The sequence below is a fragment of the Neomonachus schauinslandi genome, chromosome 15 (genome assembly GCF_002201575.2).
Source record: "Neomonachus schauinslandi chromosome 15, ASM220157v2, whole genome shotgun sequence".
NCBI classification, from domain to species: Eukaryota; Metazoa; Chordata; class Mammalia; order Carnivora; family Phocidae; genus Neomonachus; species Neomonachus schauinslandi.
The window spans coordinates 5704678-5727417 of record NC_058417.1 but is presented as its reverse complement, the minus strand read 5'-3'; the positions used below and the strand labels follow the sequence as shown (position 1 = coordinate 5727417).

Below are 22740 nucleotides of genomic sequence, written 5' to 3'. Positions count from 1 at the left end.
ACCATCATCACCACCACCATCATCATGGTCATCACCATCATCAACACTGTTACCCCCATCAGCTGTATCACAGAGACTAATATTTATCGCATGCCTACTATCTGTAGGGCTTTAAGTGCTTTACACATATTAACTCATTTATAAATAATTATTACAACTGCATCTAGTAGGTACTATTATTAACCCTCTTTACGGATGTGGGACTTGAGACGTGGACTTGCTAAAAGCCACCCAGCTGGAAGGTGGCAGAACCACAGTTGAGCACTGGCTGTGTGGTTTCAGACATGACCAATACACATAAGCACTTCCCCACCTCCTTGCCTGGTTTACCCCACCCTACAAGAACCTGTTTAAGATCCCAACTGCATGTAGGATTGCTCCCCAAATCTCTGGAGCCCAAGATGAGCTCTACACTGACTCTGGTCTGGCTCTCACTGCTTCCTGTTGGCTCTTCCCCAGGGCTCCTTGGAGGGACACCATGAGATGGCCCTTTGGCAACCCCATTGCACTGGGGCACCATGGAGGGGGGTAACTATTCAGGCTAAGTGGTCCTGGATATCAGGGAGGACAGTCACAGCAGCACAACCTGGCTGGTGAGGACGAGAAAGGCCCTCTGCGATCTGGGGCCAGCAGCCAGAAGAGGGGATGCAGAAACTCCTACCAGCAGAGATGAAAGAGGTGGACATTACAGTAGGTAGAACTAACAGAGGATGATGGGCAAGGAAGTAAAAAAGATGGGTGTTCCATGAGCTGCCAGGTGTCTGCAGTGGAGGAAGGAGAAAAATCCCAGGTACACTATATAATTATGGTTATCAATCCAGACATTCATGGCTGTGAAGAGCTTAAGCTTCTCTCCCGACTCTCAGAACCCTCGTAGGCCCAGAATTAGTGCTCCGAGAAAGCTCTATTTTATTCGTGTTATTCCACATCCTCTATCCCCAAATTCACACAGAGCTGAAAGGGGGCGTTAACCCTGGTTCTTCTAAGTTCTGAAGTGACCACACAGAGGTGAATGCAACTAGCACCCTGTGTTTTGGTCTAACTCATTTTTTTTTTTTAATTGAATGAGTTGCCAACTTTCAGAAACCTGGAGATTTTTTTTTTTTTAAATAAAAATCTGGACTTCCAGCTTCTCTTTAAAATTTACAAAATCTGGCAACACTGACATATATTCTGGCAAGGCAGAGGCGTGCTGGTAAATGTTTAAGACCCAGCTCGCCAGGAAAACAAAATGCCCCTGATTTGTAGGATTTGCCAGTTTCCATTGTGAAAAATACTCCCATCACAGCTGATTTTGAGCCACCAATGTGAACAGCAATGACATGCAGAGAGTCAGCACTCATGAACCAAGCTAGTTGAGGGTTTTCAGTCTAAGAGAGTGTTCTGGCCAGCTATTTGACTAACTGCTGCCACCAACTCCTACCGAATCAATCCGAAGGAAAGGGAAAACCATATATCACCACGGGGAACGAGAGAAGAGCTGCACAGTTTTGCAACTTGCAAGAGCTTCACCAAGAGACAGTCCGGGCAAGAATCCCTGAATGGCAGCAACTGGCTGGCCAGTGCAAGAGATGGAAAGCCTGACTACCTTGGAGGGGAGGGTGAAGGGCAGGGACCCCACAGAACCCCCCGACCACTTACGGCTCCCAGTTGGAGATGAAGGTGAGCCATGGAATCAGCGGATGGTGTGAGCTCCGCTCCTGTTCCAGCCTGCGTGGACGGGGACAGTATGTGGCATGGGGACAGCATGCTGGGGGGGGGGGGTCCTGTCAGGACGCACAGGCCAGCAGGAGGGGGAGGAGGATGCTGCTTCTGCCAGCTTCCCCACCACGGACCACCCTTTGTCTGCACAACCCCCACCTCCCCTCCCACTGCCCTTGCCCCCAGAAACATGTCAGTCAAGCTAAGCTTTTGCCTTGACCCTTTGTTTGGGCCTGAAGGAATTAAACCAAGGCCCAGGGGGACCAAAGAGTCCTTCCTAGCTCTGTTTTTCTTTTTTTTGTCCTGTATACATGTTGCTCTGGAAATAAAGACAAAGGGCAGGAGGAACATTATATGGTTGGGCCGCATGGAGCGCAGGCACAAACTGGGAGGCCAGTGATGCCAGTGTCCCAAGCGCCATCACCACATGGCTTCCTTCACTGCGTAGACCCTTACGCTGCCTTGTTGAGCTGGTAGCACTGGGGGGCCCTGAAACCACAAGGTCCCAGTGGGAAAGAGGGGCACCCAGTTTATTGGAAGGAGGACAGAGCAGGTGCTGGCAAAGGCTGCACTTTGCTGGGGTGACTGGGGGGCCCTGAGGGAAGGCTGGGGGGCTCCCGCTGAGGCTGCGGCTCCAATCCGGACCCTCATGAGAGACCAGTGACTTCACTGCGGCCACTGATTTTCCCGCCGCTCAGCCCCTCCTTAAAACCACTGCCAAGCAGAGGGCCATTTCCCCTCCAGCAAATTCCAGAGGCCTCCTGCTGCCCCTGAAGAAGGCGCAACACATCACGGCAGTGGTGTCCCATCCTGTGAGTCAGGAATCAAGTCGCTTCTAGAGCACTGAAGGGTGCTCATGCCCGTCTCGAGAACGAACGTTGTTTTGTGAAGTTAGGGATCATGTCCTATTCAAGCGGGGATGCTTCCCCCTAGTCCTGAGCATAGCACTCACTGTGCTGTGGGTGCTTCATGGAGGAGATGCTTTCTGGATGGGCTGAGACACAAGTGGCCACGTAGATGTGACCCAAACGTGACTTCCTTCCTTCGGCAACATTCACCCCGTGAGCCTCGCTTTATATACAATGAGGTGAACTGGACCAAGGGAGGTAGACAACTTTCCCAGATTCAGTTACAACAAGGAAGACATTTCCAAAGTCCATGGCCTTTCCAAGGAGCTGGGCTCTCCCATCAGGTTTGATTCTCTCCTTGCCCCCAGGAAGCATGTGGGACCTGTCACAGAGGAGGAAATGGGGGTCCCATGGCCAGTAAATGGATTCACCTTGGTAGGGACCCACAGGATGCCCATATCCTGCACCAGGGCCAAGTTTAGAGGGCAGAGGGAGGGGCATGGAGTCCAAGTGGGGAAGGGGACACGGAAGTGGATGAGCAGAGGTTGACAGCAAGAGGATACACAGCCTTCCACAGTGCTTGGCAAGAAGACCACGAGGCCCCCACCAAATTCCGGCCCCCATACCTGCACGGCCACCACCGACAAGACCTCTACCGAGATTCGGTTAAACTCATCAAAACAGCCCCAGGCACCGGTCTGAGCGAGGCCTTTGTAGATGTTGCCGCAAGACTGCAATGAAACGTACAAAGATTAAATTACTCTCAATGCCGGGCTCATCATCATGCATCTAAGTCAGTTCCCATCCTGTTTGTGAGAGGTATTTCCAGTCCCCTAAAGACCACTGGTTCAAAAAACTCCTATTAAAATTTCAAGGGCAATTACATTTTTGATGGCCATGGGTGCCAACGTAAGTCACGGGGTCAAACAGAACCTTTTCAAGACACTTGGACCAAAATCCCTTTAAAATGTTATCGGGCTGGGGTGCCTGAGTGGCTCAGTCGGTTAAGCGTCTGCCTTCGGCTCAGGTCATGATCCCAGGGTCCTGGGATCGAGCCCCACATCAGGCTCCCTGCTCTGCGGGAAGCCTGCTTCTCCTTCTCCCACTCCCCCTGCTTGTGTTCCCTCTCTCGCTGTGTCTCTCTCTATCAAAAAAATAAATAAAATCTTTAAAATAAAATAAATAAAATAAATAAAAAATAAAAAAATAAAAATAAATAAAATGTCATCGGGCTTGCATTACTGTTGATTCTGTAGCTTTCAAAATCCCAGGAAATGGGCGCCTGGGTGGCCCAGTTGGTTAAGCGACTGCCTTCGGCTCAGGTCATGATCCTGGAGTCCCGGCATTGAGTCCCACATCGGGCTCCCTGCTCGGTGGGGGGTCTGCTTCTCCCTCTGCCCTCTTCCCTCTCGTGCTCTCTGTCTCTCATTCTCTCTCTCTCAAATAAATAAATAAAATCTTAAAAAAAAAAACCAAAAACCCAGGAAATGAATAAAATTTTGTTTTTTGTTTTTTTGGGTTTTTTTTTGCACTATACAGACAAAAAAAAAAAAAAAAAGCCATCCACTCAGCCTTTGGCATGTGCCGGTAAACAAGTTTATGTCTGTGTCTTTAGATTTGGGCCCAAACACCCAGCCCTCCCAGAGTGCTAGGAAGCTGGAGATGGATGGGGAAAGTGACAAGATCCGTAGAAAGTGAATGACAGGTAAATATTTTCAAAGGAGAGCAAGAAAAGAATTTCAAAGAGAAGATGGCATATCTGTCCTAAAAATAAAAACTGTCTGGGCATTCAGTGTGAATCAGTAAACCATGGAGTCATACAAAGGGGGAGGTTATGGGGGGACACTCTCAAGGCCATTGGCTGGGTGACTTTGCTAAAGCACTGGGAAAGTGGAAAAGTCTCATTTGCTTCTGTAATGAGTGTTTGCTGACCATCAGCTCTTGTGCACAGCTCATGCTCTAGACACAGAAGGGCTTGGTCCCTCTAAGAGCTTCGAGTTAGGCTGTGGAGAGAAGGCATATGGACAGCACAGGTAAATCGCCACAGGAGCAGTGGTTCCAACGGATACAGTAAAAGACAGCTGTCATGGCGTTGAGAGAGGGGTGAATCGAAGCATTCGCTAGTGATCAGTGTTGCCAAAGAGCTGAACTTCAGACAGTATTAGGACAGCATTTCCCAAAGTTTATTTCATGGGATGCCAAATCCAGGAGATGCTCCTTGAAGAGAGGCGTTTGGGTCAATCGAGTTTAGGAAACACCACATTCTAGAACCCTCTTTTGCTAATTTATGACATATATTAGAATTTTTAAGGGGAGGACCTGCCCATGAAATTCAGTCAATGTTTTAGGGCCAGGATTTTTTGCTTCCCTCATGGGGCTCCTGGTTTTCTCAGGATGCACGCTGGCGAACTTCCGCGTAGTGGACAGAACACAGGAAGGGAAGTCAGAAGATCTGGGGTGCTGGTATCTCACAGAACTGTATGCTATCTTCAGAATACACCGTGGGAATGCTGGCTGATTAGTATGTGTGTAGGCAGAGTGGAAGGGGATAGGGAAACGGGTAAGGGCTTTCTGGGAGCAGTAAATATTATGGGCACAGGATGAGCAAAATCATAGTATGTCCAGGGAAAAATAAAGGTGTCGTTTGGGCTGGAAAGTTCAATCACAAAAGGAGGTCATGCTTATGAAAAGCCTTGAATTATCTGAAGGGACCGTGGAGGTCCATGGAGGTTTGGAGCAGAGGAAAGCAAGATTAAAGCAACATTTTAGGGGAACCAATCTAACATCCCATAAGCTAGCCTGTGAAAAGGACGGAAGGATAAGCCCCACCTTTCATTAAGCTCCCTGAATTAATGGATTCCTCTATTCATGCAAAAAATACTTTCTGAGCATGTACTATGGGTCAGGGACTGTCCTAGGTCATGAGGAATCAGCTGTGAACAGGGAGACAAAGCCACAATCTTCAAGGGGCGTACATTCTAGGGGAGAAAACAATGACACAAAAAGAAGAAAAGGTCAGATAATGACAAGTCTCATGGGAGTCCTACAATGATGTGGCTATTTTGGATTGAGTAGCCATAGATGGTCTCTCTATGGACGTGGTGACATAAATCCCAGGTGTTGCATCCTATAGGTGGATATTACTATTAATGTATTCATGAGTATGTACATCTGTATGTATAACACCTGATATGCATATATAGTAATATACATTCTATATATTACTATATTTAACAACCTATCAAATCTTACAATTACTTATGTGGCAGTTTGGGAATCAAAAGTCCATGCTTTTGCAGATGAACAGTGGTTCTGAGAGCTTTTAAAGCTGTGGATCCCTTTCATCAAGTGGAAATCCAATAGAGAAGACCAAAAGAAAAGGGGGGGGGGGTAAAGTTTCCATAGGTGGATACTGGTCACCCCCACACTTTACCCCAAGGGCCTGAGCGCAGCCCGAGACCCCACATCACCATATTTTTTGATGCCACCACAGTAGTATAAGGTACTATTAGCCTGATTGTGGTGTCACCTAGCACAAGACACCAAATTTCTGGGCTAGGATGAGGGCAGTAAGAATAGGGCCAATGGTCTGGGAGCTTTGAAAGACCTGCTGAAGGACGAATCAACACTAGTGACTGATTGCAACTATGGAAGGAAAGACGTAAAAAATCAGGATGTCTAAGATTTCCACCCTGGGCCACAGGGGAAAATGAGAACCTTAGCATGCATGGCATGGGGAAACTGGCTGGGGGAAGATGGGGGCGGTCAGCAGGAAATGTCTAAGAAGAGAGTGTTAACCAAACATGAGGGTATCCAAATGCCCTTCCTTCTAGTTGGGAAGACTTCGCTCTTGGGTGAGGCTGGAAGGTAGATTCTGGAGTCATCAGGGCCCAGATAAAATGTGAAGTTATAAAAGAGGATCTGAGAAGGAGACCCAGATGGCAGGATCAGAGAGTTATTGTGGAATATAATGTTTCAGAGACCGAGAGAGTAGGGTCTCTCAGGAAGGAATGCGTGTTCTATAACGTTGATGCTGCAGAGAGGTCCAAAAGAATCCCAGGTCTTTCAGGTTCAAAACCATTTGCTACTTCAGCAATAGCATCTCTGAATTGAGGTCAAGGGGGACAGTACGGTTGCTATGACATAAAGAACACCTTAGCACCAAAACTGCAATGATTTCCAGAGGAACTGACTAGGCTTATGGTTTTTCCAACCAGAATTAATAGAGGGGAGCCATAACTTTGCCTTTTCCCCAAGTCTCCACATTGTTCTGTGTCCGCCCCAATACCCGATGCCTCTTGTGGGATCACGGAGGCAGAAGGCATTGTGAGGGTCCCTGACTACAGCCCATCTCTCCTCTTTACCCTCCCCCAGTTTCACCACCCAGCCCTCCCCACATTCACCAGGTATCATTCCGTTTGTTAAAGTCTCTCATGTTTTCTTTTCCATTTATACTACCCCAGTGTCTGGTGGCTCACCCCCTCCTGTTTGAATAACTGCGACATTCTTTGCAAAAATTTGCCCTCCTTCCAGTCCCCTCCTGCCTCCATTCGTCTGGCTACCCAAGGAGTCTTCCTCAGAGGCCACCCATTTTCGTCATGCTCCCACTTGAGTCCTGAAGCCCACAGGATCTTCGTGAATGGCCACCACTTCTGGGGCATGTTCTCTTCATGGCTTTGTGTCCCTCCCCTCCTTGTGGAACCCCTATCTCCTATAATCTGTCCCCTAGTCTGCTCTCATGCACTCGGCCACGGTTCCATATTTATTGCTAGCTTGTTCTCTGGGGATACAGAAACAAGTTGTTGTGAGTGTCGTGAATGACTCATCAGAATGATGCCTGGTGAAGTGTGGGACAGCTCTTCCTGACCCTCACTCCGTCCTTTCCTCATCCCAGCCAATCCCTGTGAGGATAGCTCAGAGTGAGGAGTAGGGAAAGGATGATGATGCACAGGGAACTTGGTCATGTCTTTGAAGCTGACATTTTAATGGGTTAGGCAGTGTTAAAATGGCGCATGCCCTGTTTGGCACTCACCCAAACCTTACACAGCCTTGGGTCTCACATCCTCCAGGATGTTCATGACCAGCGTACTCTGTGCTCTTCCCATCTCTGAAGTATTCCAGGGATTAGAATCTGTAGAACACACATTCTACATGCTATTTGGTATCTCCCCTAATTATTTCATATATCTCTCATCTATCCAGATAGACTGGGTTATACTTTTGTCTGTCTCTGTATCTATCCATCATTTATCTATCATCCTATCATCTCTCTCTCATCTCTCTGTCATCTATCCATCAACCTATGTGTATTTATCTGTATCATATATCCATCCATCCATGCACCCACCCACCCAACCATTCATCCATCCTTTCATGATGCACACACATGCTGAGCAATGGTGATACTAAATAAATTAACTTGATTGCTGGAGAGTGTTTTGTGATGAAAATAATTCTAAACAGCCAGACAGCAAAGGGAAGAGGAGGTTTGCAAACAGCTCAGTGAGGATGTTGTTTACACAGGATACTTGGTGCCTCGGAAGAGACCACCATCCTTTTGGTGTGTTTTCCTATAGTTATCCCTATAATTCTTGCTCTGATCTGTGTCTTCATAGACTCAACCAAAGCTTCACACAGTCCAGACAAACTACGGACAGACCCCTCTTCTCATCCTGTACCCTCAGATGAATTGGTGGCGTAGCAGGGTTCAGTAGGAAGTTTTGAAAGAATTGGAGAAGATAGCCTTGGTGACCTCCTCACCATGGGGCCAATTCATTTATTCCTGTTTGGCATGCCAAGCATAAACTTGAAGAAATCCTGCTGATTTTCTTCAATCAATACACCAGGTCTTCTACATCTAAATGAGTGTGTCCTCTGGAATGTCCCCCTGGGGAGAATATACTTATTCAGCAATGCTGCCTTTTGCTCAATTATAGGAAAATCTAGAAACCTAATCCTTAAAGATTGAGTTTATAGGAAAAAAACACATCCTTCTTTTAGCCTGACTTAAAGAGAAATACTACTTAAAAACATTTTTTTTTAGAGAGAGCACACACGTACGCACACATGCTCCATGGGGGGCGGGGGGCCAGAGGGAGAGGGAGAGAGAGAATCTTAAGCAGTCTCCACACCCACCATGGAGCCCGACTCATGGCTTGATCCCACGACCCTGAGATCACAACCTGAGCTGAAATCAAGAGTCAGATGCTTAACTGAGTGAGCCACCCAGGTGCCCTATTTTTTTTTTCTTAGAGAAATAGTACTTTAATGTGCTCATCAATAAAATCAACCATGATAAAATTTAGACTGTGTAGAATATGAGGAGGACAGCTGTTTGGCATCTGAATCCTCATTTTGTTTGCTTGCTATGAGCAAACATGGTGCTTTAGGTTTCTGCAACTCTTTGCACAGCAAAATTTTCTGTACAAGAGAAATTTTAAACTTACAGCAGATGAATCTCATTTAGAGTTCTATATGTTAGCTCACAGTCTCTAAAATTATTTTTAAATTAAATTTATTTTGTACCCCATATATCATGATTTATACATATAAATATTTAATCTACTTAATGCTATGGTTTTATTTTTCCCCCACTCTAAATTTATTTACATGCCATCCTGTTTCAAAAAGAACTTAAGATAGTTTACCAAAATAATACAATAAAACAAAATTAAAATAATGAGAAAGTGAGACAATTTCATTACACTTAAAAAAAAAAGAATCTATATGACATCTAGCAGAATATGCTAACTAAGAAGTGACCTATGGGCCTCTTGTTTCTCTTGGCTTTTCTCTATGTCACAGGACCTGGAATACATTTAAAAACCAAAAATGATGAGCACCTGAGTGAAGAACATTGGCCTTGCACTTGACCTTCGTGGGCATCATTTGTTAGGAGAGGAAGTTAATCTAGTCTGCCTTCAGAAGCCACACCTGCCCTTGTAAAATATTTTGCCCTTGTAGAAATACTGAGGAAATGCCCACTTTTCCAGAGAAGCACAAATTTGACCTTTATGTAAGGCTTTCATGGGAGCCACTTGTGAGCCTTTCTGTGGTTCTAGGTCAAACAGTGAATGTAAGCCTTTGGATAGATGCTCAGCCTCTCCTTTATACAGGTGACAAAGATCTCAAAATGAAGCTCAAACGGCTTACAGGGAGGTAAACAAGTTCCAGGGATCAGAGATCCTCAGGTCTCCTGGGATGGAGCCAGCAGACACCTCCGTGTCTGGACCTCTGAGCTGGGCCAGGTGGGCGTGAATGAACCTGGACCCCAATGTAGGCTGCCACCCAGTTCCTAGTCCCCACCCCGCCCCCCGCCCCCCAGGCTCCAGGTGAGGCATACCTTGTAGTCCATCTGCTCTGAGCAGTTGAACACATACACCATGATGCCCAGTGCTCGGCCCAGGTCCTTGGTGGTCTCTGTCTTGCCTGTGCCTGCAGGTCCTGCTGGGGCTCCACTCATGGTCAGGTGCAGAGACTGGGTGAGGGTGATGTAGCATCTGTCAAACACAGGAGCACGTAGGTCATTGCCAGGGCCCCGGGTGGCCCGACCAATGGCTCTGGCGCTGCTGCGTCCTAGGGAGATAGAGCTTGGGTTTCAGGCCACAGGAGACCCGACAGCTTCTCTGTAAAGGAAATCCAGAGCCCCCACTCCCATCTGTACCCCACGGTGCTGTGGGGAGAACTCTCTGAAGGGTCATCTGATCCTGATTTTCCCTCCCTCAAGGGCATGGCTGGCTCGCTGCCAGGCTCTTTCTGATCTTGCCCCTGATTTTCACTGCCCATCTCTCCCATCCCTCCAGCCCAAACGCCCTAAGTGGAGAGCTATTCTCACGTGTCCATGCTACATTCTGACTATCTGTGCGCTCCAGCTCCCAGTTCATGTGTTGAAATCCTAACCCCCAGAGACTGGTATTGGGAGGCAGGGCCTTTGGGAGGTGATTAGCTCATGAAGGTGGAGCCTCACGAATGGGATTATTGCTCTTATAAAGGAGGCTCCGAAGGGACCCCTTGGCCCTTCCACCATGCGAGCACACAGCAAGAAGATAGCAGCTCATACAAGAACCTGACCATGCTGGTGCCTTGATCTTGGACTCCCCAACTTCCAGAACTGTGAGAAATAAATTTCCAGTTTATAAGCTACCTAGTCTGTGGTATTTTATTATAGCAGCTTAAATGGATGAGGAGACCCAGACTGCGCTCGTCCCTCTCTCTTTCCCCCATCCAGCCCTAGCCCTTCCGGTCCACCTGAGTCATGTCCTTCTTCAACATGGCAGTCCATAGCCTTGCTGGTGGCTACTCACGTCTTGGGGCTCATATGTGACATTATTTCCCCAATAATGGGGGGAGAGAAACTCAAGCAGACTCCTTGTTGAGCGTGGAGCCCAACGCAGGGCTCAATCCCATGACCCTGAGATTAGGACCTGAGCCAAAACCAAGAGTCAGATGCTCAATCAACTGCACCATCCAGGCCCCCCTTGTTTCTGGTACCTTTTAAAAAGGGTAATAATTGCCTTTGGGTAATAAACACATAAAAAGATGTTGAAAACCACTGGTCATTAGGGAAATGTGAATCTAATCCACAATGAGATACCATGATATACCCATGAGGATGGCTATAGTAAAAAGGACAGACTAGAATAAGTGTTGGCAAGGATGTGAAAAAACTAGGAACCTCTACACAGCTGGTGGGGATGGAAAATGGTACAGCTACTTTGGAAGACAGTTTGGCAGTTTCTTAAAAAGTAAAGCTTACTGGGGCACCTGGGTGGCTCAGTTGGTTGGGTGTCTGACTCGATTTCTGCTCAGGTCCTGATCTCAGGGTCATGGGGCTGGGCCCCAAGTCAGGCTCCCTAGGCAGCAGGGAGTCCGCTTGGGATTATCCCCCTCTGCCCTTACCCCCGCTCATACTCTCTCTCTCTCAAATAAATAAAGGAATCTTAAAAAACAAAAACAAAACAATACAAAAACATAAAGCTTACCATGTGATTCACTAATTCCCCTTCTAGGACTTTACCCAAGGAAACTGAGCATTTACGTACAAAGACTTACACAGGAATGTTCCTAGCAGCAATATTCTTAATGCCAAGAAACTGGAAATATTCCAAATGTCCACCAATGGTGAATGGGTAAATAATTATGAGATGTATCCATGCAGTGGAATACTATTTAACAATATAAAGGAATGAAGTACGTATGGATAGGTGTTACAAGAAGAGGGAACTTTAGAAGCATTATGCTAAGTCAAAGAGGTCAGAATCAAAATATTGCATAGTGTATCATTTCACTGATGCAATGTCTGGAAAACAGAGAAAGACGGTGGATCTGGGGCTGCCTGGGTAAAGGACATGGGATCGACCACAAAAAGGGTGATGGCCAAGTTTGAAACTGGATGGTGGTCATGGTTGTACAACTCCACAAATTACTAAAAGTCATTGAATCATACACTTCTTTTAAGATTTTAAGTTATCTCTACACCCAATGTGGGGCTCGAACTTACAATCCCGAGATCAAGGGTTGCACACTTCACCGACGGAACCAGCCAGGCGTCCCTGAATTGCACACTTGTGATGGGTGAACTGTAAGGCATGTAAATTATACCTCAAGAAAGCCACTAAAAATGTGCCATTGGCCTAACTTTTTAATACCTAGCAAATTAAAACACAGGCTCTCCACCTGCAGCCTAGACCAGGAGGGGCCATCCAAGGGGGCCTCCGAAGTGAATTCTGTTTCTCAATCTGATGTCTAGAGTTCACCTGAAACCCCAGACTAATGCCCTTCATGCCAGATGGTGATTGTGTCTCCACTAGAACCAAACTGGGTTTGAAAAGACTTGCAGGGAGTCCCTGAATTCTCCTTTAATTGAGTGCAAAATTCCTGTATGTAGTTTCATCTTTGTATATGAAGCCCAGGAAGGCAGGTTTCCCAGGAGGAGAGGAGAGGTGTACAGAGTTGCTATGGCAGCATTTAGGGGCTGATGAGCTGGGCTCCCCCTGGAGCCTCACTTTTCCCCTGTGGATTAAGCTCACGTTCAAGTTGCTGACCTGCAGAATGGACCACAAAGCAGGGTGAGTCAGGGCGAACGGCAAAAACTCAGGCACTGTTACCGTTTGGAAATGCTTCTCTCCTCTAACATTCCTAGCTAGATCATCATGGAGGCGGCGCACAGCTTTAACCATAGCTGCCCTCGTGGGCTGGGTTCTGGCTCCAGACTGGCCCCAGTGCCTTCCACGCCTCCCAGCCTCAGGCTTCTTCCAGGACTCTCCAGGGCCGGCTGCAGCCCTGTACCTCCCAGAAGGAAAGGCAGGAGGACTGGCAGAATCCTGGCCTCCTGCCAGCTCTCCTCTGCACTCCCCGCCACACCCCCTCTCTGTCCTCCTCTGCTGGCTGGAGGGCACTCCCAGACCTCTTCTCTCTGCAGGTGCAAGGCTCTCAAAGAATCCGGGAGTCCAGAAGCGCAAGGTTTCATAGAAATAGAATTAGCCCAGAAAACTCTAGAATCTCTGGAAAGAAATCCTTGGAACTGGGTGTCAATCTCTTTTTGAGCTTCTATGAATTTCCAATTATCTCCAGAAGAAGCACTTGGGGGCAGGAGGGGGAGTACCAAAAAACCCCAAAACACAAAAAACATTTTTCTTCCCAAAATAGCAGAACTCTAGAGCTAGACAGGATTTCTGAGCTCAGCTAATTCAACAGCCTTATTTTACAGACGGGAAGCCTAAGGTTCAAGAAGGGGAAGTGGGCTAAGGTGTTCTAAATAACGAAGGCAGGGGCAGTGGGCCGTTAGCTTGGGCCATAAGAAAAACCACAAAGGAACAGTATCTCCCTCTTCTGCATGAGGATTGCCATTATGCTTGGGCCACTGGCCGGGAGGTTGTCCTAGGCCTCAGGGACACCAGCTCTAAAAATTCCATCTGGGGTCTTGTTGGCTTGTCCATCCCTGTAGCCATCAAGCCATCCACTTCAGTCTGTGCCTGTTTCCCACAGAGGAGGCTGGATCACACTATCGTGGTCTAAGGCAAGGACTCTGGGGCCAGACAGAAGTCAGAGGTCACCTCTGCTCCAAAGTGTTTGCGCAACTCGGCCAGGTGCCTTACAAAAGGTGTCCCTGGGATCCATCACGTGGGTTTTGCTTTGCACCAAGGAGTTCACTATGTTTGCGGCTTTAAACCAATAGCTACTGTGGGAATGGCAAGGTGGTAAGGACTCCTGTAGGAGGCGCTCTTGCCCGGCCAACTGGCCTCAATGTAGCTATGAATCGATTCCGTCTGGTTGTTCCTGGGCACACAGATCCTTTTGTGTCGGCACAGACCTCAGGGGTTCTGGCCTCTTCACCAAGCCAGGCTCTCCCCCATCAAATCCTCCCAAGAGGACCACGTAGCCTTTTCCTCTAGCGGGGCAGGGTTTATTATTCTAGAATGCGGCCCCTTCCACAGTGGGCCAGTCATAATTGTTTGAGAGGCTTTCCTCGTATCAAGCAGAAGTCAGTCTTGTTCTCTTTGGGCAAACGACTTCTACAGGTCTTATTCTTATCTCCCCCCGCAAGCTTTTGTGAGGATAAGATGAGAACAAGAGATAGGAAGGGGCCTTGAAAAGAGAAGGCCAATCCAAGTGTGAAGTATTATTTTTTAAGGTAACAAATACATGCAATGTAGCTTTTCTTTTTTGATACAGTTATTCAATTGGCAGCTTAAAGAAAACATCAAAGCCAATGCATCTTGATTTCAGCTATAAATAGCCTGTTGCTATCCCAGAAATCTGGTCTGACTAATCTTAGAGCTGATGAAATCATAGTTGGTTTGTATTCATTTTCTACTGCTGTATAAGTGGCTTAAAATAACACTCCTGTATTACCTCCCTCTTTTAGGTCAGAAGTCCAGGTGGCTCCTCCAAAGAGGGTTTCACAAGACCAAAATCAACGTTATTAGTTGGCTGGACTCTTATCTGGACACTCTGGGGAAGAATCTGCCTCCTAGCTCACTTGAGTTCTTGGCAGAATTAAGTTTCTATCAGTTGCAGGACTGAGGTCCTTGTTGGTTGCTGTTGGCCAGGGGATGGCTCAGCTCCTAGAGGCCATTCTCCCATCTTTGCATATGGCTCCCTCCGCCTTTAAAATCAACAATGGCATGCCAAATTTTTCTCATACTTCAAATCTCTCTGATCTCCCCTTCTGTCTTCAGCCAGGAGAAAGCTCTGTTTTCAAGGTCTCATAGAATTACCTTGGGTCCACCTGAATAAGTTCCCTCCTGCCATAAAGCAAAACGTTATCATGGGAATGATACCATGAGATTTATAGTTTTCACCCGTACTCAAAGGGGAGGACCTCGTACAAGGAAAAAGGTCACTGGGGATCACATTCTTGGAATTCTACCTACCACATGGTCCAGTAATCATAACTGTGGAATGAACATGGATGCCAACAATATCTCCCTGGTGGGAGGTGTCTAGTAACATCAGCAGGACTCAGGTCCTTGATGTTCGTTATCTCTATCGATAACTTGAATGAAAAAATAATTGATTATATACAAGACAGACTGAAACAATTGAAAATGATGGGGTTGACCCAACAATCGAAAATGATGGGGTTGACCCAACACCATGAAATTTAGGAAGGATAAATATAAATTACTCTTCCGAGAGCTTGCACATATACAGAATGGGATGGAGGGGAGAGGTGGTTAGACAGTAATTCACAGAAAAATGATCCAGGGCTTTTTTTTTTTTTTTAAAGATTTTTTATTTATTTATTTGAGACAGAGAGAATGAGAGACAGAGAGCATGAGAGGGAGGAGGGTCAGAGGGAGAAGCAGACTCCCTGCCGAGCAGGGAGCCCGATGCGGGACTCGATCCCGGGACTCCAGGATCATGACCTGAGCCAAAGGCAGTCGCTTAACCAACTGAGCCACCCAGGCGCCCTGATCCAGGGCTTTTAAGAGGTCCCAGGCTCAAAATGAGAAATAACACCGATAGAAGAAGACTGTCCTCAACATCAGCCTAAAACAAATTTGTCCCTCTTATAGCACTGTAATATTTAAATTTTGAACGCTATCCTCAGCATAAATGCCCCCGATTCTAAGATCTGTTCCTTATGCCATTTGGTTATGAGATCCTTCCTCACCTAGTGCTCATCTTTCTCTCTGCCCACACTGGTAAATGTCGCTCTCAAAACATGACAGAAAAAACTGAGAGAAACGGCTGACATGTGATCTCTTTAGCAAAATAACAGCACACTGGGTCATGTGGGTGGCTCAGTTGGTTAAGCATCCAACTCTTGATTGCAGCTCAAGTCATGACCCCATGGGTCATGAGACTGAGCCCCGCATAGGGCTGTAACTCTGTGGGAAGTCTGCTTGAGGATTCTCTCTCCCTCGGCCCCACCCCCCTAAAATAAGTAAATAAATCTTAAAAAAAATAACAGCACACCTAGTTATGAAACCTGAGTAGGTATAATTATGCTTCATGTTGTGTGTATGTCTCAAATATGACTGCACATTCTAGAAGCGACTTAGAAAACTAAAGAGAATCAGGACTAAAATTCTTAGAATTTTTAACAGAGGGCAGTAGACAGGCAGAATAAGAGATAAATTTATAAAAATCAATGTTCTCCTATATGCGAGTGAGAAGAGGGGTAAAGGAAGATATGATGAAGTTGTGCAAAGATTTCTTAGCTACAACACCTAAAGCATGGTACATAAAAGATGGACAGACTGGACCTCATCAAAATTAAAAACTTCTGTACTTCAAAAGACACCATCAAGAAAGAGAAGAGGTAAGCAGGAGACCAGGATACAATACTTACAAACGTGTGCAATATAACCAGAAGATACAAAGAATTCTCACAACTCAGCAAGAGGACAAAGATCTCAATCAAACAGTGGGCAAAAGATTTGAACAGGATTATGCCAAAAAAGATCTGCAAATGGCTAATGAGCACGTAAAAAAGATGCTCGACATGATTATTAGGGAAATGTCAATTAAAACTCAGATGAGATACTACTTCGCACCCACTCAATGGTTATAAAAAACAAGACAGACAATAACAAAGTTGTCGAGGCTATGGAGAAATGAGAACCTCAGACTCCGCTATTAGTGGGGACGTGAAATGAATCAGCCACTTTGGAAAATACCGTGGCGGTTTCCCAAAAAGTTAAACATAAAACTGTGGTACCACCCAGAAATTCCCCTCCTGGGTATGTGCCCAAGAGAAACGAAAACTTACATCAACACAAAGACTTGTTCACAGCAGCATGATTTATAATAGCCCGAAACTGGAAGTAACCTAAGTGTCCATCAGTGGGTGCCTGGATAGACAAAACGTGTCCTATTTTTAAAGTGGGATATTATTGGGCTCCTGGGTGGCTCAGTCGTTAAGCGTCTGCCTTCGGCTCAGGTCATGATCTCAGGGTCCTGGGATCGAGCCCCGCGTTGGGCTCCCTGCTCCGCGGGAAGCCTGCTTCTCCCTCTCCCCCTCCCCCTGCTTGTGTTCCCTCTCTCGCTGTGTCTCTCTCTGTCAAATAAATAAATAAAATCTTTAAAAAAAAATTAAAAAAATAAAATGGGATATTATTCAGAAATAAAAAGGAACAGATTACGGACACATGCTCTATCACGGACGAAGCCCCAGAATTGGGTGTAAAATGAAAGAAACTAGACACGAGAGACCACAAATTTTATGGCTCCATTTCTAAGAAATGTCTGGAATAAGCCAAATTTATGGAGACAGAAAGTGGGTTAGTGGTTGCCTGGGGCTGGGGGCAGGAATGGGCATATAAATGTGCATGAGGGATCTTATTGAGGAGGATTAAAATGTTGTAAAATTGATTTATGGTGATGGTTACACCACTTGGTAAAGTTACTTAAAATCATTAAGTGGTACACTTGGAATGGGTAAAACTTTTTTTTTTTTAAAGATTTTATTTATTTATTTGACAGAGAAAGACACAGCAAGAGAGGGAACACAAGCAGGGGGAGTGGGAGAGGGAGAAGCAGGCTTCCCGCTGAGCAGGGAGCCCGATGCGGGGCTCGATCCCAGGACCCTGGGATCATGACCTGAGCTGAAGGCAGACGCTTAACGACTGAGCCACCCAGGCGCCCCAGGTAAAACTTTTTTGATACATGAAAGAAACCTCGATCAGGTTGTTTAAAAACATATATATTATGAAAAAACCACCTTATATAGCAACAAAATTTTTAAAAACACTTAGTGATAATAAGAAATACTCAAAACCCATATAACGATACTTAGACACTTTTCTGATGTAACTGCAAGATATTGAGACATAATTGAAGATAGGGATAAACACAAAAATATCACAATTTGTAAAAAATGACTCTTCTTTCCAAATTAACTTGAAGATATTAAGGCTTGCCGACCAAAACCCTAACCATTTATATTTTGGAACTTGAAAAATGATTCAAGTTCATTTGAAAAGAAACAGAAGAGCTAAAAATATATACATATTTATGTATATATATTTATATATTTATGTATGTACATATTTATATATATGTATATGTATTTGTGTATGTATATATATATATATATTTATATATATATAAAAGATGATGTGTACCTTAACTATATAAATAGAACTCAGGACGTAGCTATAATCCTTAAATAATATGGCATAGTGATGGGCATAAAGAAGAGACAGAATAGACGCTTTGAGGTAGTTTGGTAACTCAGAATTTTGAATGTGGTAGAGCAAACATCACAAACCGGTGAGGGAAATGGTGCATTACTCACTAAAAAATGTTACGCCCACCAGTTACTTAGAAACAAATCAAATATTCCCTGCCATAGTTTCTGTGAGTGTTCCTAGCTCAGGACTGCACACTTATGGCAAGCCCTCTGGCTACACGGCTGTCAATCAAAGTATCTCCCACCTTCCCAGCGTGGGCACAAGGCTCGGGCTGGGCAAAATAATCAAGCTCACTGGTTTGCAGTAATGCACTCAGAGGTTGGGATCCAAACAGGACTCACCAGTGTCCCTTAAAGGAATCGGACCTCTGGTGCTGAGAAAGAGGGGAGGGGATCTCTCTTCCTCCTGGACCAGGAGTCGCAAAGTCATGGGCGTGGAGACCACCCTTGCAACCATCCAAAGAAAACCCCCATGCAAGAAAGAAGTCAACACTCAGAAGGAAACAAAGCCATGACAGGAGAGCATCCCATTGCTGATGTCTCTCTTGTCCGGGCCCTGGAGCTGCTACACTGAGTGAGCTAGACTCAAACAGGTCCTCCTTCTGTTTATGTTAGTTTGGGTTTGCCTTCTATCACTTGTAACCAAAAGTGTTTTGGTAAAAACACTCACCTGACTCAATAGTCAAAACATTTACCAAAGAAATTTAAAATGTTAAATGGAAAAATAAAACAAAATAAACTGCAATAAAATATAGGTGAATATTAAGTTGATCTTGAAATGGTGGGGACTTTCTAAACATAAAAGTAATAAAATGGGCAATGACAGTTATAATTTACAAGAGAGGAAAGTCTAATAGCCAATAAACACAGAAAAATGCCCAAGCCTTTGAGTAGTTAAGGACATCCAAATCCAAGTGAGATACCATATTGACATACAAAAGTAATATTTTTAACAATAATACTGAATGCTGGTGAGGACGTTGCAAGGTGAACATTCTCATAAACTGCTAGCGAGATTGGGAACAATATTTGTTTCAAGAATAATTTTAAAGTATGTGTCATCTCATTATCCTGCCTCCTGGAATCTCTCCTGGGGAAATAATGAGAAATACAGTAAAAAATTCTGTATAAGCAAGTTCATGGCAGATTCATTTTTAATAGTAAAGGCTTAGGTGTGACTTAAATATTCTGTAATATGGGTATGTTACATAAATGATGAGATACTTATAAAGAGAAGGTAAGTCAGCTCTTAGAGTGTTTCAGAAGAATGTTTTGAGGATACTCACGTGATATAATGTTATGGTTTTTATAAAAAAGCAATCTATTGTATTTTACATAAAGCACATGATGGCAATTGCATTTTGTCAAAAATCTACAGGCAGAAGGAAACAGATGAGATATTAACAATGGTTATCTCTTTGTTCACAGAGTACTAAGTTTTCTGATAAAAACTTAGAAAGCACAGGACTTCTGCTAGCTGTGTCCTTACTCGGCAAATCACCTGCAAAGACTCTGGGGTCAATTATATCTCACCTGCTTGCAGTAGTTCCTGAGAAATTAGGAGGGACTCAAACTTGATAAGCAGTTGATTAAAACTGTACTTAGCACAGCACAGGGCGGGAAAGGGGGCGGCTGGGTGTGAAGGTGATGGAAGGGGAGTGATGGGAGGAGGAGGTCATCCAAAGGTTGAGAAACAACTTACACAAATTGCTTTTGTTCAGCCTGAAAAAGCATTTTCATTTAGTTCTTCAGCTTAGTGCTGTGGCCTAAGTCCTGAGAGTGGTGGAGTCATTGTACCCACTTATATATTCAGGTCCCATCCAGGCAGTGGGAAATTCCAAAGAAACAGGCATAATCAGTCGGACGTACTGTCATGTGGGGATGCTTTTAATGAATGTGCAAAGGTTGTATGGATCAATTGTCCATTTGATTAATTCCTCTGGCAGGAGAGAATTAAATTTACTTAGGCTACACACCAGCAAAGGCTGAATGCTCTTTAAAATGTGATTTTCTGTGCTAAGGCCAATTTTTTTTTTTCCGGGCAAAACATTTCTTGAGATAATAATGGAAGTCAATGAGAAAATGGAATTTTACATATAAATATTCACTACATACCACTTTGTCAGAAAAGCATCTAAAGTGCAAAACAAGGTCAAGGTCTATATAGTATTCATCATTATTTGCAGTAAAATCTTCCTTTCTAGTTCTTATTTGCATTGTTCCATAGAAGGGGTGATAAATTTCTGTTTTAGAGATAATTCCTTGTCAAAGCTTTACCCTCTCCCTCTCTAGAAGGCGTTCAACATTAGCGTACTAGAGGCTTCTAAATCCAAATGAGGCCATTATCTTCTTCAACCCTTGGGCGAGTGTGAAGGCTCAGGGAAACAGAAAAGTCTTGCACTTTTTTTTATTAACATATAATGTATTATTTGTTTCAGAGGTACAGGTCCGTGGATTCATCGGTCTCACATAATTCACAGCGCTCATCATAGCACATACCCTCCCCAATGTCCATCACCCAGCCACCCCATCCCTCCCACCCCCCTCCACTCCAGCAACTTTATCACCTGGAATGATAGCATCCGATATGTCCTCAGAAAGGAAGGAGACATATTCTGATAGGTATAGGGAAGCTGGGACACATACTCAAGGCTCAAAAATTGTTCCACTGAATTTGCTCAAGGAATGAATTTCTTGAATGCCTATCATGTGCCCAACGTGGTGTTGGGTCCCCACGGGGTAGAGCAGTGAGCAGATCAAAGTCAATGTTACCATGGAACATACAGTCTAGGGCAAGAGACAGACATTAATCGAATGACTCAAATATATAATAGCTTCATTATTCTGTTGCAAGTGATGTAAATTCCCAAACCATTAGCTTATATTCCAAGGCTGGCGGAAAAACTCACTGCCAACGAGAATCCTGGACCAGATTTCCTTCCTGTTTAGGGTTGGTGTCTTACTGAGAATCACTATAAAGACAAAGACACATGAGAGGGTCCACTCTGAATGAAGTCTGAGGTGGGAAAACTTTTCCTTTGGCCCACACCAAATGAGGACCTCTAATGGACTGATCTCAACTGAAGGCCAAATACAACCCTAAGATGCCCACCCCCCCCCGAGACTTGCTATCGCCAACACTGCCCCAGCCACAGAGAAACTCGCATCTCTCTCGGAATGGATGTTATCTGCCTTTTATCCTAAGCTGGGGCAGGGAGGAGTGTTGGTCCCCAGTCTAGAGCAGAAGACAGAGAAGCTGTTCTTTCTTCTTTGGGAGCCAAGGCACAGAGTCCTGTGTGGATCCCTCTCCTGAGTCAACATCCTCTTTGATTCTCTCTATTCCTACCATCCGGGTCTTCAATATTCAACCACTATTCATTCATTTGACAGATGCTAATTTCAAGGTCTACTAGGTGCTGGTGGCATAGCAATGAACAAGACAAGGCTCCTTGACTGCAAAGAGCTTCCATTCCAAAGGGGAATGCAGCCAATAAGCAAGGAAGCAAGCAAATCTTTGCAGAATGTGGGAGATGTTAGGAAGAAGGTAAACAGAGGGAACCATCTGAGTTATTGCTGTGTGTGTGTGTGTGTGTGTGTGTGTGTGTGTGTGTGGTGGGTGAGGCTGGATTTTAGTAAGAGAGGTCATGGAAGGTGTCCTCAGATCTGAGGACAGAACGAAAGGATGAGAAGGTGACTATGGAACAGTGAGCATGAGAAAGGCATTCCAGGCAGAGGGAAACCCGTGTGTATAGAAGGCTCTCATTTAAGGGGATCAAGGAACAGAAAGGAGGCCAGTGGGGCTGGGGTGCAGGGACTGAGGTGTCAGGTGATGGGCAGGAACTGCTAGGTCCCAGGGGGAATTCAGATTTTAGTCTAAGTGCAGTGCGGAGTGACCAGAGACAGTGACGTGGCCTTTGCAGGCTCCCCCGTCTACCCCCCAAAAAAGATATACAAGAGTAAACACGGAAAGGTTTGAGGGGAACTGTGGGTGGAAGATCCGACTGGGCAGGAAAATGAATTAAAAAAATGAACACCATGGGGGCAGGGGGGAGAGATGAACCATGAGCTCTTGTTCTATGGATAACGTTGGGATTTTCCCCCACATCCCATTTCATCCCATGAGCACCATGATTACAGTTCTACTCAGAGTTCCTTGGAAATACATCTGAGGATTTGACCAGAAGGTTGCAGGTGGCAACACTTAAAAACAGGTGAGAGAAAATTAAATAAAAGATAGCATTGATTCTATGTGGCCATTCTGACCGTCACAATTTATGACTATGTCTTTGCCACCTACAAGTCACTTATTTAGAGTGAGCCAGCCATTCAGGTACGCAACTCAGTCCGGAGAAGAAAGGATTTAGGCTCGACGGAATTATAAGGGAAAAGGGTGCACACTTGGAGAAGACTTTACAGAAATCTCAACAGAATTAAAATAGCCTGTCCTCGCTCTCCTTTGCCCAAACTGTGCTGTCAGATACGTTTTCATAAAATAGAGTTTTCATCGTTTTACTCCTCTGATGAAAAATTTCCAATAGTTTATCGATACTT

The 22740-nt window shown here is 45.1% G+C and overlaps 1 protein-coding gene across 1 annotated transcript in view; it reads right to left on the bottom strand.

Moving 5' to 3' along the window:
- DNAH9 (dynein axonemal heavy chain 9) overlaps positions 1–22740 on the bottom strand; it is a 357089-nt gene that overhangs the window by 234689 nt on the left and 99660 nt on the right. Inside the window, 2 exon segments of the mRNA XM_021694498.1 lie at positions 3176–3280; positions 9892–10048. Of these exon segments, the coding sequence (XP_021550173.1) occupies positions 3176–3280; positions 9892–10048 (262 nt within the window).